This window comes from Cinclus cinclus, chromosome 5 (genome assembly GCF_963662255.1).
Source record: "Cinclus cinclus chromosome 5, bCinCin1.1, whole genome shotgun sequence".
Lineage (NCBI taxonomy): Eukaryota > Metazoa > Chordata > Aves > Passeriformes > Cinclidae > Cinclus > Cinclus cinclus.
The window spans coordinates 38,210,123-38,224,168 of NC_085050.1; the positions used below are offsets into that span (position 1 = coordinate 38,210,123).

The 14,046-nt window shown below is 40.6% G+C and overlaps 1 protein-coding gene across 2 annotated transcripts in view; it reads left to right on the plus strand.

Moving 5' to 3' along the window:
- The first annotated feature begins 4,193 nt into the window (after positions 1–4,193).
- SPOCK3 (SPARC (osteonectin), cwcv and kazal like domains proteoglycan 3) overlaps positions 4,194–14,046 on the plus strand; it is a 157,460-nt gene continuing 147,607 nt past the window's right edge. Inside the window, exon 1 of one of the 2 annotated variants that reach the window (XM_062492856.1) lies at positions 4,194–4,364. In XM_062492856.1, coding sequence (XP_062348840.1) covers positions 4,194–4,364 — 171 coding nt within the window. The remainder of the gene's footprint in view (positions 4,365–14,046) is intronic. The other variant, XM_062492858.1, reaches the window with a different exon arrangement.

Here is a 14,046-nt window from a genome sequence, read left to right on the forward strand (position 1 = left end):
CTTGATGAAATACAGAGTGGGGTTACAATAGTTTCAAATATGGGAAAGACTGCTGATCAGAGGAAAAGAGTAATTTGTTCTTCATGCTTTTGGTGAATAGGATTCACTGCAAGTTATAAGCCTTAAGTGCAGCAAGATTAACTTGTTTCGGGTATTGGAAACCTCTTCTGAAATTACTCTAGTAAAACCCACTGACACAGATCAGTGTAGAGTTTCTTCTACTGACAGACTCCACCAATGGTGATTCTGGAAGTAGATTTGGATCACCATCTGCCAGCAGTGACAATGTATATTTGGCTTTGCCTGTGGGCAGTGGGATACCTTGATGTTCCCTTTGGATTCCCTTAAACACGAGTTTTTTCAAATATATTAACACAGCCCTTGCAGGTAAAATAGCTTTTTAAAAATTAACTCCATACTTAATTGCCTTAAGTGAACATATTCTGGCAGGAAGTGAGCAAAGCACTTTTGTGACATAGTGTTCAGGGCATAAATTTCCTTGCATTTCCTAAATAATTTCTCAGTACGTCCCTTCTGTTCCATCAGTAACCTATGCATACAAACTTTTCTTCCAATATATATCCTTACATACGTTACATAATTACAATGCTCCTTCATATAACACACAGATGTGTACACAAAATACATATTTAAATATATGCTCCCTCTTTTTTTCTCTTTCCATCCTTTTCCTTGCGCAACAACCATAATTCTCATGCCAGTATTGTAACTTGCAAGTACATTATCAGCTACACCATCTTCATTGCTACGTCCCTGTAGGATGCATCAGCTACTCAGAGGGGAAGATGCCTGTACAGTTATTATTCTGAATTAGGAAGACCTAATATTGAAATATTTGTTACCAAAAATTTGCAAAATATATCATATTTTGGAATAGAGAAAAATATATATTTTTTAATAACAACAATGCTTCTTGACTGGACAGTGACAAAGAGCTATGAGGCAGAGTTTCCCAACTCTCAGTACAAAATTATGTTCCTGTTACCATTAGTATTATTCTCTTACCCCTGCTGCAATAACAGATTCCCTGTCACATCTTAAGGATGCTATTGTTAAACACATCAATATGTAACAATACACTTACATTTTCTGAAAGAAATGTATGTACATTTAAAATAAAGAGTATTTCTCAAGGTACATAAGTTTAATCTTTGAAGAGAAGTGAAATTATTGAGGAAAGAAAAGAGAGAAAACTTCTTAGTTTTGTATCTTCAAAATGCCATTTCAATCAAGTATCATTGTGTGCTTGAATAAATGGAATTACCAACTTGTGTAAAGTCCTTGATCAGAATGAGGCTCTTAAACCAATTATGTGGAGATCAGAGTGCTTAAAATTATAAGGAATACATTTAGAATTATTAAAGGCTTCAAATAGCTCGGTTCAGGCAAAATTACATATAATTGATCATTAGTATGTGTTGTCAGTCGAAACTGCAGTCATAGGTGTTGAAGATCACTTTTTAGACAAATGCAGTGAAACTTTTGTAAAACTCAAACCATAAGAAATTTCTTCTTTCTAAGGATTTTTACTGAATGCAAATCTTAGCCACTTTTATTTCTCTTCTTGAAGTATGGAAAGATGAACAATAACTTAAAAGTAGTAATAAATATTATCTGGATGAAATTGTCAAACACAGATGAAGCAAAAAAAAAAAATGGATCACCTTCGATGCTGGGAAAACACAAATTGAGGAATGGGGATGCTGTTAAAAAAGTTTAAGCAATTCTTTAAAAAAAAAACCCCAAACCCCAACACATTAGCTTTATAGAGAAATTTCTTCTTTGACAAAGGGCAAAGCAATTTGTAGGAAATTAACATTAAGACTGACAAATACAAACTAGATTGTCAGAGAATGATTCTATAAAGCACTGACTCTATAACCCACACTGAGAATAACATGACTGTTTTATTGATTCTTATTTAGCCTCTCTGCAGTCCCTCTATCCCTTTGCTTTGAATTTTACGATTGATTTATTACAGAATATAGTATCATTATGGATAGGTAGCATTTGTAGAGTCAGGCACATTAATCCTAATCTGGCAATCATCCTCTCTGTCATACAGGTGACAGGATTTTCATTGATTTTAGTGACACAAGTTTAGGGAAAAAAATGGCATGTATTATGTTCTGTATGATGTAGGTTATTTGATTTAATTAACACTTTACTATCTGTCTGTAGTTACAGTTTATTAGCAAAATCAAAACTTGCTAGAATCAGTGGCAATCTCATAATCACTTTTTTCATCAAGTGGCATTTTTCTGCCATCAGAGAATCTCTTAATGGACTTGACCCTGGTCCCAAGTCTGAAAGTAACTCATATCTTACCACAGAAAATACTTTCAGCAACTACACTGAGAGTGTTGTGTACTTGACATACTTGGCTCCCTCGTGGTGGGTTAGTCTTGGCTAACAGCCAAACTTTCACCCAGCTGCTCACAGCCCCTCTCCTCAGCAGGACAAGTATAGGAAGAAATGGAGTGAGAAAGCATGATCACGGGTTAAATAAAAACCAGGAATAATGTTTACCGATTACTGTTGGAGACAAAACAGACTTGACTGGGAGAAGATTTATTGCCAATTAAAATATAAATGTAGTAGCTAGTTTGAACAGTGGTAAAGAAGAAGACGCGTTAAAACAACTTTTCTTCCTTCTTTTCTCAGGCTCAGCTTCATTCCAGACTCGTCTCTTCCTGACCAGCACAGGGAGAATTGAGGGCACAGTCAGCATGTAACAATTTCTCTTCCCTCCTCGTTCCTTCTTACAGTTTTCCTCTGCTCTGGCATGGCTTTCCCATCGGCTGGATTTCTACAGGAAAATGTGCTCTGGTTTGGGCTTGCCACGGTTTCTCTGGGTATATCCCTTTGCTGTGGCATGAGTTTTCCAGGGTCTGCAGTTCTCTGCCATGGAGAGCACCTTCTCCTCTCTCTCTGGCCCCGGCGTTCCCTGTTGTTTCTTACCGTTCCTGTTCCCACTTTCTCTCTCCGCACAGCATTTTCTGCCCTTAACTGTGCTTTCACAGAGGCACCACCCGCTTTGCCGAAGGGCTTAGCTGTGGCCGCAGTGTCTCCCCTGCAGAGCTGGTGGGATCCAGCTGTTCCCAAAACGGGAGAGTCCCATACCTCTTCCCACAGAGGCCACCCCGCACTCCCTGCTCCACCCCCTCCACAGAAACCTTGCAACACGCAGCTAATACGAACCTAAAAAGCAGTGTTGACTCAAGTCTAGGGAATAAAGATAACATTAAAATTAGATTAATTAGGTCAACGGGATGGCAGATAGAACTTAAATATGGAGGCAGCTATGCTGGAAAGGTAATTGAACTATTTCTGCACCTTGCTTAATTCTAAATTAAATTTAACTAATTCGGGAAAGCAACCAAATGTCATCGAAGACTTTGAGTTAGCACACTGTTGCTGTTTAAAAGACAAAAGCCGGGAAGAGAGGGAACAGTGCACGATCCTTACAAAAGGGATAACACGGGCAGGCGGCATCACAGCGCGCCTCCACCAGCGCTTAGGGGCGATCCGCGAGCCTGTGTCTCCCCTTGTCCCGAAGGCGCGGGAAGTTTTGTCTTGGGACGACTGTGGGCTTTGAAGGGCCGTGTCCGCCTAGGGGCTTCCGCCGATCTAACTCGGGGTGCGAGGCGCCGACGCAGCTGTGGCGAAGTTCCAGCTACATCCGCACCCGCCGGGAGGAGGCGGCGGCACCGCGCGGCTGCTGCGGGGCCGGTGGGGCCGTGGAGGGGCCGTGCCGGGGCCGTGCCGGGGCTCCCGACCCCGCGCGGTTCCCGGAGCGCCCGGCTCCGGGCGGGAGCGGCGGGCGCGCGCCTCTCCCGGTGCGGCGCGCGGCGAGGGGCGGGGGCGGGGCGGGGCGAGGGGCGGGCGGCGCGCGCGGCGCGGGAGCGGGGCGGACGGACGGGCGGCCGCAGACGGCGGCGCGTGCGGAGGGAGCGGGCGCGGGGCCGCCTTTCCGGCCGCGGCGAGGAGCGCGGGTGCGGGGCTCGCGGCAAGGTGACGGGCTGGGCAGCCTCCCCTTCCCCTTTCCCCCGCCGCTCTCAGGCGGGCGAGGGGGCCCGCCGCGGGCGGCCGTCCCGTCCCCCGCCGGCAGCCCCCGGCCGGGCTCGGCCCGCTGTGGGTAACCCCCCCCGCCCGTGTCTCCTCTCGCCCAGATGCTCGCGGCAGCGGCAGCCCTGGTGTGCGTGTGCGCGGCAGCCTGGTGCAGCCCGGCGGCGGCGGCCGGGGGCAGACCGGACAGCGGCAATTTTCTGGACGATAAACAATGGCTCACGACCGTCTCCCAGTACGACAAGGAGGTCGGGCAGTGGAACAAATTCCGAGACGTAAGTTCAGCCCTTCGACCCTGCCAGCCGGCAGCCGCGCCCAGCCCGCTTCAGCTGGTTCTGTTCCCGCAAGGTGTAGGGCATCCCCTGGGGAGCGGGGGCTGTGGTACAGCCTCAACTTTCCCCCTTCTCCCCGAATATTAATTCTTAATTAATTGCCTGCGGCGGGGAGGATGGGGGTCCCGCGGAGCAGCTCCCGGTGCGCTTCCACCGCGAGAGGCCAGGACCGCCCGGCGTGAGGCGCCCAGCCCGCACCTTCGGGGCCCAGCCCGCACCTTCGGGGCCCGCCGGGCCGGGCCGGGCTGCGGGAGCCGCTTCCCGCCCTGCGGGGCGCCAGGCGCAGGAGGGGGAGCGCCGCGTTTGTCCGCCGTCCTCCCGTTTCTCGCCCCGCTGCAGGAAGGGATGCTGTGGGGGCGCGAGGCCGGGCCAGGGCAGGGGCTCGCCCCGCCGCCGCTCCGCTTGTGCCGCCCGGGTCAGAGCCCCCTCCCTCATCCCCTCCCCGGGCACCCGGCAGCGGTAGCGGGCGGCACCGCCTCGTCCCGCCGTGCCCTGTCAGAAGTGCCGGCAGGGAGGGAGGGGGAGAAGGACGGCGCTCACGGGCGGGGGTTGCGGTGTCAGGGGCGCGGGGCTCCAGCGCGGCGGTGCGCGGTGTCCGGAGCGCCGTGCTCGGAGCCCGGGGGCAGCAGCCCCAGCCTGACCCGAATCTCATCAGTTACGAAACCTGCCGCTATAAGGTGGCTCTGTCCTCAGCGTACTTCGCCTGTGCGCCTAGTTCGGGCTGTGCTTGCTGCGACTTGAGTGAAAACCTATTTTCAAAAGCCGTTCACATTTCTTTCAGTGGAAAAGATTTTCTTTGATCATCCAGTATCCTGCGTCCCTTGGCGTCGCTTTTAAAAATCTGAACTCCAAGCATGCAAAATACTTTTTTGTTTTCTTTACTGTTTAACCTACTGAATTTCTTTGAATTGGTGTAAAACATTGATTTGGTTTGCAACTTCAGAGGCAACAGGTTTCTTCTTGCTCTACAGCCTGCTGGTGACTGCAGTTTGTTGTAGCAAACTGAAGTAAATGTCTCCAAGAAGTGTCTTATTTTTTCTGAGACCTGAAGTGTCTTGTGATGCATGTATTTTCTAGCTTTATGTTTGTGTTGCATGTGGGATGCAAACTTGGCTATTTATCTTAGGTAACTAGGAAAGAACTACTAGAGTTGTGGGAGAACTTATTTTCGCAATAATTTTTATTAAACAGCATGATTCTGGTGTTTGGGAGTGCTTCCAATCAGTAGTCAGATTTTTTTTATTTTTTTTTGCCTTGAAAATCTTAGAAGAAAGAGCTTAGGTTCACCTGAAAAATACCTGTTCAGTATGCTGTGCACTGGGACCTGTGAACTAGGAAAGAAAAACAACCAAAAATCTGGTGCTATAGAGATGTTCTAGGATTAAAGGCTGCTGCTAGAAAACTCCAAAATACGTTCATCAGGTATGTTTTATAATTGGGCACAGTCATTTATGTAAGGACTAACCTGCAAGGCTGAGAAAGCTAAGTGCTCTCTAATGCCTGTCTCCTGGGTGCCCACTGACATGTACTGTAATATTGGATATTATCCAGATAATTTATTCTGTGACAAGTAGGTGTCCCCAGGGGTTTTAAAAGTGACTGCTTTGAGGAAGTATTGCATACTGATTCTTCTGAGGCAATTTGAAAATATGCTGTCTTATTTTTACACTGTTGTAAGTTTTATAAGTCTGGTGCTTCAGTGAAGAGTATGCTCTTATTTCTTGTGCAGAATGGTTACATTCTATTGATTGGTACCCAGCCTGGAATATTTATTTAATTTTACAGGGCTCTCCTTTTAAAGCATAGGTAGTTTAACTGTAAGACCCCCCCCCAAAATTATGTTACTCTAGCTGTACAAGAATGCATTAGAAAAATACCTTGTAAGAACACTTACCAATTATCATACTTAAATATAACATGGTGGAGAAGTTTTACCATCCTACATTTTTTATATAATTAGTAAATTTACAAAAATTTACTTGTGTGGCTGTAATTGGTTGGTTTTGAAATTGTGATTAGCAATGTGATCACTGATTCAGATGTGGCCTCCTGTTAAGGAACAGGACAGCAGCACTTGAAACATATGTAGGGATATCTGTCTTGTAGAGTTAAAATCAAGGTATGCAAGGCCTGTGTTTGTAATTTAATTCTCTGGTCAGAGTAGGATAATTTTTGCAGGCTTAAATACCCTATAGATGTAAGGGTGAGGTGGAATTCTGGTGTGAAAAGAAGTCTTTAAAGGCTTAACTTAAGACTTAACTGACAGGACTGATTATTGTGAAAGATAGTGACCCTGACTTCTGGCTCATTGGCTCAATTTCTTAAGAGTTTTAGATCACAGTGAGAAAGGACACAGTCATTCAGAAAGGGAACCCTTACAGAGCCTGATAAACCAGGATATGATACTTTATTTATAAAAAGCCAAAAAACTGAGCCAACCCCCAAATCTACCTCTCTTAAGATCCTTTAAAATGTCAGTTTTGTCAGTAATTGTTATTAATATGAAATCATTGGCTAAGATCTTTCAGTACTTTGTAGAGGCAGAACTGTAGCTGACTCTTTTGAAAGGTCTTGATCATTCTCACAAATCTGCTAAAAGTAATGTAGTAGGTCTAGGTCCTAACATGCAGCAGTGTGTTTGAGGCTACCTACCTACCTTCCCACTTCTTTTTCTCATGCAAAAATTGAGAATGGTCTTGTTTTTAAATAGGAGACTTCCCATCTTACAGGTAGGGGAGATGGGATATGTCAAATATCAACTCCCTTAAGTTGTATGTGCAAGTCAAACATTTTGGGTTCTGTACCAGGGTACATTTTTTTTTTGCCTGAAGTGCTGGGTAGGAAGAGTTTTCAACCCTTTCTTAATGCTGCTGCAGTCCAGTTGCTGAATAGCTGCAACTATTCACATCTGTTACTAAAATAAGTCTCAGGGTTGATGTGTTTGTTAAGGTTTTCAAGGTTGCCTGGTTAGGTTGCTTCAGCAGCCAATGGTGTCATGATGCTGGGATGTTCTTGCCCATGGGGGGATGATCCTGTTTATTTCAGGCTTGGGAGCTGAGGCTTTTCAGTAGATGCTTTAGGGATATCTTCTTAATTCGTATTTTGTTATATTAATAATGCTTCGTGTTAATAGTTTTGTCTATGATGATAGCACTAAGCATATGATAAATATATATACATATACTGCAGTTTGTCTGAAATAAAGATTAATCTTTTTGAAAAATGCAATTGAGAAATGGCATTACATTTATACTCTCCTACTTTGAACATCCTAAATCTTATCTAGCAAACCTTCATTACTCATAATGATGTAAATCTGTGGAGAAAAGAACAGAGTATCAAAATATAGGAATTATTTTTATCTTTCTGATTACTTTCCAAATAGTGGTGGTGTTTTTAATCCTAGAGCGAAATACAGTGGCTTTGTAATTTAAAATAATTTTGTATTTTTACATAATCTTTACAGTCAGTTGGACAAAATTGCATACAATCATAGTTGTCTGCTGTATTACTATCTGAAAATCTTTCAGACTTTCTTTTCTGAAATTTTAATTTCTTTAAAATGCAGTGAAGTAGGATTCTAAAGAGTAACTAATTTTAGTAATAGATATTTGTAAAGTTGTGCATTTGCGCTCATTAAAAAGACTGTATTTTATATGGTAAATTTTACTTGCTGCTGGAAGAGAGATTTTTGGGTTCTAACTTGCTTGTTAGTGATACATACTTTTTCTTTTCAGGGGTCATAATTTAAGTTCTGTATTTTCAAATTTAAGTTGATAAATGAACTCCACAGCTGAACTGTATCATAGTATTGCTATGAAATAATAGGGTTGGTTGATCATTGTAACCAGCTGCATCATACTACAGTTTTAACTATGATCCTACCATGTTAACACAGTTATCAGGGGTAAAGAAGGTCGAAGAAAACTGAACAGATCATAAAACCAATCAGCTATGAAGAGGAAGTTTGTGCTGGCAGTACTCCTTTTTACTCTGCTTTGCTGTGAGGTGTTCTCACATTGACCATCAAATACATTGCCTTCTACAAGATGTGGCAAGTTTGGGCAGCTTGTGTTGGCTTCCAGAGGAGTCTTTTGGAAGTATTTGAAGAGTATGTTTATTCAATGTTAGTGAAAACTAAACCTCTGTGTTTGGAAAGGAGATAAATTGAATATTAGGTCTCCATACCAATTCAGTAGTAGCCAGCATTAATTATTCCCTTGTCTGTTTTGGAGCTTTAAGGCTTCTCAAAATCAAATACTGCCCCTCAGTTAAGCTCCATGCCAACTGTGCATTAGTGTTGTGAGCAGAACTTCTCTGTGTGGATCACTGCATCTTTGTACAACTGAGCAAGCCAAAGGCTCTTTTAAAAGGGACAAAGGCTCTTTTAAAAGGGATTCATTACAAGTTCTTTGCACTTCTTTGTGGGATTGACATGTAAATATTCAGAATGTTTTCATGCTTCCAGAGTGGAGTACCAGTAACTTTACTTTTCTGTTCCACAAGATTTTTGCAGTGGACAAGAAGGCCTCCTAGCTTATGGAATATCCTAAATGTGCTTTAGAGAAAGTCAGTGTTTAGAGTTGGATAGTGTATCACTCATGGTCTTTTCTCCAGCTCTTGTTAACTCATTAGTTGTGAAAAAAGTTTTGGTGGTCTTTATTTCTCCAGTACTTTTTATGGTTCAGGGGAAACAACCCCATTATTGGATACGGCAGCTCTTCTGAAAGATGAGATTCTTCTTTATGTTGTCTTAAGCCTAAATTACACCAAGATCTTGTAATAATGTAAAGTTACTTTTGCAAATAGGGCTTTAAATCTTTTCCATGTGCCAGTCTGTTAGCTGAAACTTACAGGCACTTCTAAAGTAGTGTCAGTCACTTTTTTTCCGTGACTTACTTTGTACGATCTGAGTTTTATTAATATGGTGAAGGAGGAAAAATTTTGAAGCCTAGGAGGTCGGACAGAAAGAGAAGTATTTTGTACCTTCACCTGTAATTACTGTCTTTGAAACAAAACTACTAAGGACTTGACTGCTCTTTTTTTAAACTGTAAAATATGGGAAAGTGTTAGAAATTTGTATTAATTTTAATTAATTAAGGAAATTTAAGAAGCTATGGAATTGTTCATATCTTCTAGATTGAATGTAACAAATTATAATGGGAAAGAGTAATATAAATGTTATTTTTTCCTATCTTCTGTATTATAGACAAAGGCTTCTAATTTTTATATGTGCATTTCATTCATTCTCAAGTATGGATTTCTGTTGTCTTTCACATGACTACTTTTCCTATGGTCTGTTTTTGCTGCCTGTTTTTAGTGCCAAATGCTTTTTTTGTCTGAAAAGGCAGAGTCTGCTAATCTCAAACTATTGTTAACACTGAACTCTTGAATGTCTCTTGGAAGGCATTAACTTGGAAGCTCTTTATATAGCTAGCATTTAAAAGTTAAGTGAATGGTAATGTGCTTTTCCTTAGATTGCCCTTGTAATCTAAAGTAAAGCTGATAACATTGTTTCATCTTATCTTTATCTCCTTTCTCTGAAGAATAATCTTTATTTTATATGGTGTAGGTTATTTAGTGGCTATGGATACCCAGTCTTTTCTTGTCTTTCCATTAAATCTTACTGGGATTGACTCTAGCCATCTGTGCTTATTATAGTGTAGCATAAATAGCTTTGTAACACACAAATAGATGGTAACAGTAACAGAAACTGCATAGACTATCTTGGCTTTACAATCAGAAGGGAAAGATGTCTAAGAGGTTTTGTAAGGGGTGGCAGAATGTAGAAAACAGTGGATTGAACAGAATTAGAGTATTTTTAGACTGACGCCATTAATCCTTTCTTCCTATCTCCTCTGCTTCTATGAATTCATGTAATAGAAGGTAATAGAAGCATTTGATGTAACTACCTGCAGAAAAGAGAAATAATAGCTTGGATTAGTACATTTGCAAATCTTGGCTGGTTTCTGAGTGTGACTCCTTTGACGGAGTTGAAGGAATTGTGTATTTCTGTGTCATGTCCATGTTGTCATGACTCCTGGGGTGTCCGTGTTGTCCCTGGACTCCCTCCCTTCCCCACACGATATGCTGAAGCAAGAAAATAGTTCAGGAGCTGGTTACTTTTTTTTGGAACCTAGCTTTAGAGCAATTCCCATGTATTCAATCATAAGGAAGCTTTTATTCTAACCAAGGTATTTCTATCACTTTTCTATTAGCATTGAAAAAGTACTTTATTAAATACCTGAAGTTTTGTTTTGTGTTAATGTTTCTAATGGAGACCTTTTAAAAAGTTTTGATATTGATTTTGGAATGGTGTTTCTTCTATTGCTTGTTTTTCTATGATCCTATTTGTCTTAACTTGACATTTTAATGTCTTAGTAACCATAGAGCGTTTCTTTTTCTGCATCTGTAAATCCCATTTTGCTTAATGCTAAAAATCTTGCCTGTTTGCTTCAGAAAAAATACTATGGAGGCAGTCTTAGTGCATGCCAGTGTAGGGGATTGTATTAAAACTTCCTGTAATTTTCATATTTCTTGAAATTTGATCTCTGAAAGAGAAAAGTTAGTAGCTAGTTATATCAATGATCAGATCTTCACTGGGTATTCTTATCTAGTTTGAACAATCTTTAGTTATTTGTTAGATTTTTTTTTTATGATTTTTCACTTCTACTTTCCTGTTCCACACTGATAGATGACAGTAGGGAAAATTATGTAGGAATTAATGATGTACCTATAAAAGGTGGTGAAGTTTAAGGTAGCAGTCTTGGACACAAGGAGAGATAGAAGGAAATTATAACCCATGACAAAGCTTTCACATTATGATGAAGATGTGATTTCACTGTTCTATTAACTGTCTTTGCAAGTGGCTGCTTTAACCAAACCGAATAAGAGAACGGGTTTAAAAGATTGAAATAATTCAAACTTTTTGGTATTTTACCATGTCCAGAAAGTATTATCTTAATATTGTAATTGTTAATGTAATTGTTATTGCAGACTATTCAGTGCTTGACATTTTGCTGCAGAAAATTCTTACAAACAAATTTTTTATTTTCTCATTTGATACATAATAATCGATTCAGAAAAGACTGTCCTTTTGCATTTTGTTCAGTATCTCCCTAAAAAAGTCTGCAAGTCATCACACAATTTTATGTAGTGCACTTACACTGGGGCCTACATGCAACTGAAAACAAACTCCTTTGACATTTTTGAGCTGGGTCTTGATGATGAAGTTCATTCCAGTTGTTAAATCTATGTAGCACAGCAGTGGGAAGTACAGAATTTACTCCTTGTTATATGCTACTGCGTGTGGAAAATGATCTCTGTTTTACCAGCTATTCATTAAAGCAGAGGGAAGCTATTAATATGAAGAGTGTGGGGATCTATATTTAGTGATGCATGTATGTTTGAGGATTTGGCAGAGCTTATGTTGGTGACTGGAACATCACTTCAGGAGAAAACCCAAACAGTGATTCCTAGAAGTGGCAAGAGTTGATTGGTAGGTAAAGGAGTAGTGACAAGAATCCATTGTAGAAAGTGGCCTTCCAGCCTTTTGCAACAGAGTAAGTTAACTATTTTGGTCAGATTTAAAAAGTCCATGTGAAGCCTTGAGAACTCTTTGTATTCATAAAGTTTAGGGTCAGAGTAGATCGTTGGATTTGACAACATGCTTGCCTGTGTGTAGTGGCTTATTTATTTATATCCTGGCAGATTATATTGCACCCAAAATTCTACTTTGGCAAAAACATTTCAGGTTTCAGGAATCTTTGTGTGCTACTGGCACAGATTAAGGTTTGCTCTCTAAGGCCTGCACTGTGAGGGAATTATTTAGCTGCAATATTCCCAGATGATCTAGGCAACAGATTTATGCTGTTTTGCAGAAGAATAAGGTAGAATACCATTGAAATTCATATTGGTCTGATCTGGAGATGTTTCCTTCTTTGGCCCAAATATGAAATGACTGAAATGAATGCTTGATTTTTCTAATGCTAATATGCTGTTTAAAAGGATTTCTATTCTACCATCTTCATAGAAATGTGCATTGTCAATAAAAGCCAATTGCTATTATGTGAAAAATCACAGTTGATGTTAGAACGCAAGCCAGTTCAAATATTAAGAAAGATAGAGAAATGGCTTCAGAATTTTCATGAAGATAATCACCAGGATGCATACTTGTCTTGATCTGGTGTTCAAGTCTTTAAGCATACTAAGAAGTAGGTAGGCAGTCTTGTTTCCGACATCCAGGAACAAAAAACATGAATGTGGAGAGCTCCTACTTTACAAAGCCAGCAAAGGGCTGTCAAATTGCTCACGGTATCAGTGAGCACAATATTTCATATGTGAACTGGATTAAAGCACACTAAGTGTGTAACATTTTTCTAAATCTTACTCAGTCTAGTATTTCTCTCCTAAACTGTTAAGTTGTTCAATTTTTCATACATGTGCTTATTTTTACAGCTGTATGTATTTAACTTTAGTCAGGACTTCTTAGTAGGCAGTTACAAGGTCCTGTTTTGATGAACTTTGATACTTGGGGCATGAGTGGACAGAATTTCTTTGCACTGTTAAGAAAAAAAACTCTGTTATGTTAGATAAAGAGGCAATTGTTTCCACCTGTGATATCCACTGATATTCATGGGCTCCTCAAAAGTAAGTATCCTCTCAAAACATGCAGGGATATATGCCCAAAACTGCTTTGTAGTTACTGTAAGTAATGTCTTAGCCAAGTTAAGTGTAACATGATTATGAATCATGAGATTTCTCTCTGAGATCTGCGGGTGTAGTCTCATTAAAATGGAGAGGGAGGGATATGCAGAAGTAGAATTAACTATGTAGGTTTGTACTGAGTGAATAATACAGACATATGAAACCTCAAAACATTTCAATATTGTTCTCTAGGACTGATTGTGGATTTATAAACTGGGTTCTACACAGTGGTAGAACTGTGGTTTCGAGAGAAGCTAACATACCCTTCTGTCTTTGCATGCTTTTTACATATGCTGAATGTTTACAATTCCTCTCTTCCCTTTTTTCATTCCATGTAAAAGTGATATGGGTTTTTTTGTGCTGTGTATCCCTAATTCTGAGGAGCAAAATGCCTCACAGAATATTAGAAGTATTTTATAGGTCCTACCTCACCATGTCTGCTGTTTTATCTCACCATTTGATATCCCATTGATGTCAGATAATTTTTTGATATATACTGAAGATGACATAGGTTTACACATGTTTGTGGTGTGCAGAATGAAATAATAATTCTGAATTCATGTCTCAGATTTGTGAGGCAGTTATATGCAATAGTTTCAGCTCACTGACTGGAAGAACTAAATCTTTTTTTTTTTTTACATTCCTATAAATATCACATACGAAGAAGGCAAGTATTGCTACAAACATGTAGAGATTGTCAAGAAAATGTTTGCTTGCACTTCAGATTCTCCAAGAAAGGTGGGAGAAATTATAAAAATAATACTTAAAAAAAAGGTAGAAATTGTTCTGTGAAGCAAAGCCATGGTTGATTCTATCAATACTTATCTGGTTGTAAAATGTGATAGCATCTTACATAGTTAAAGTTTTAAAAAGATCTTTCTTGTCAAACAGGTATTTCTTTAGGTGGAAAGTAAGGGGT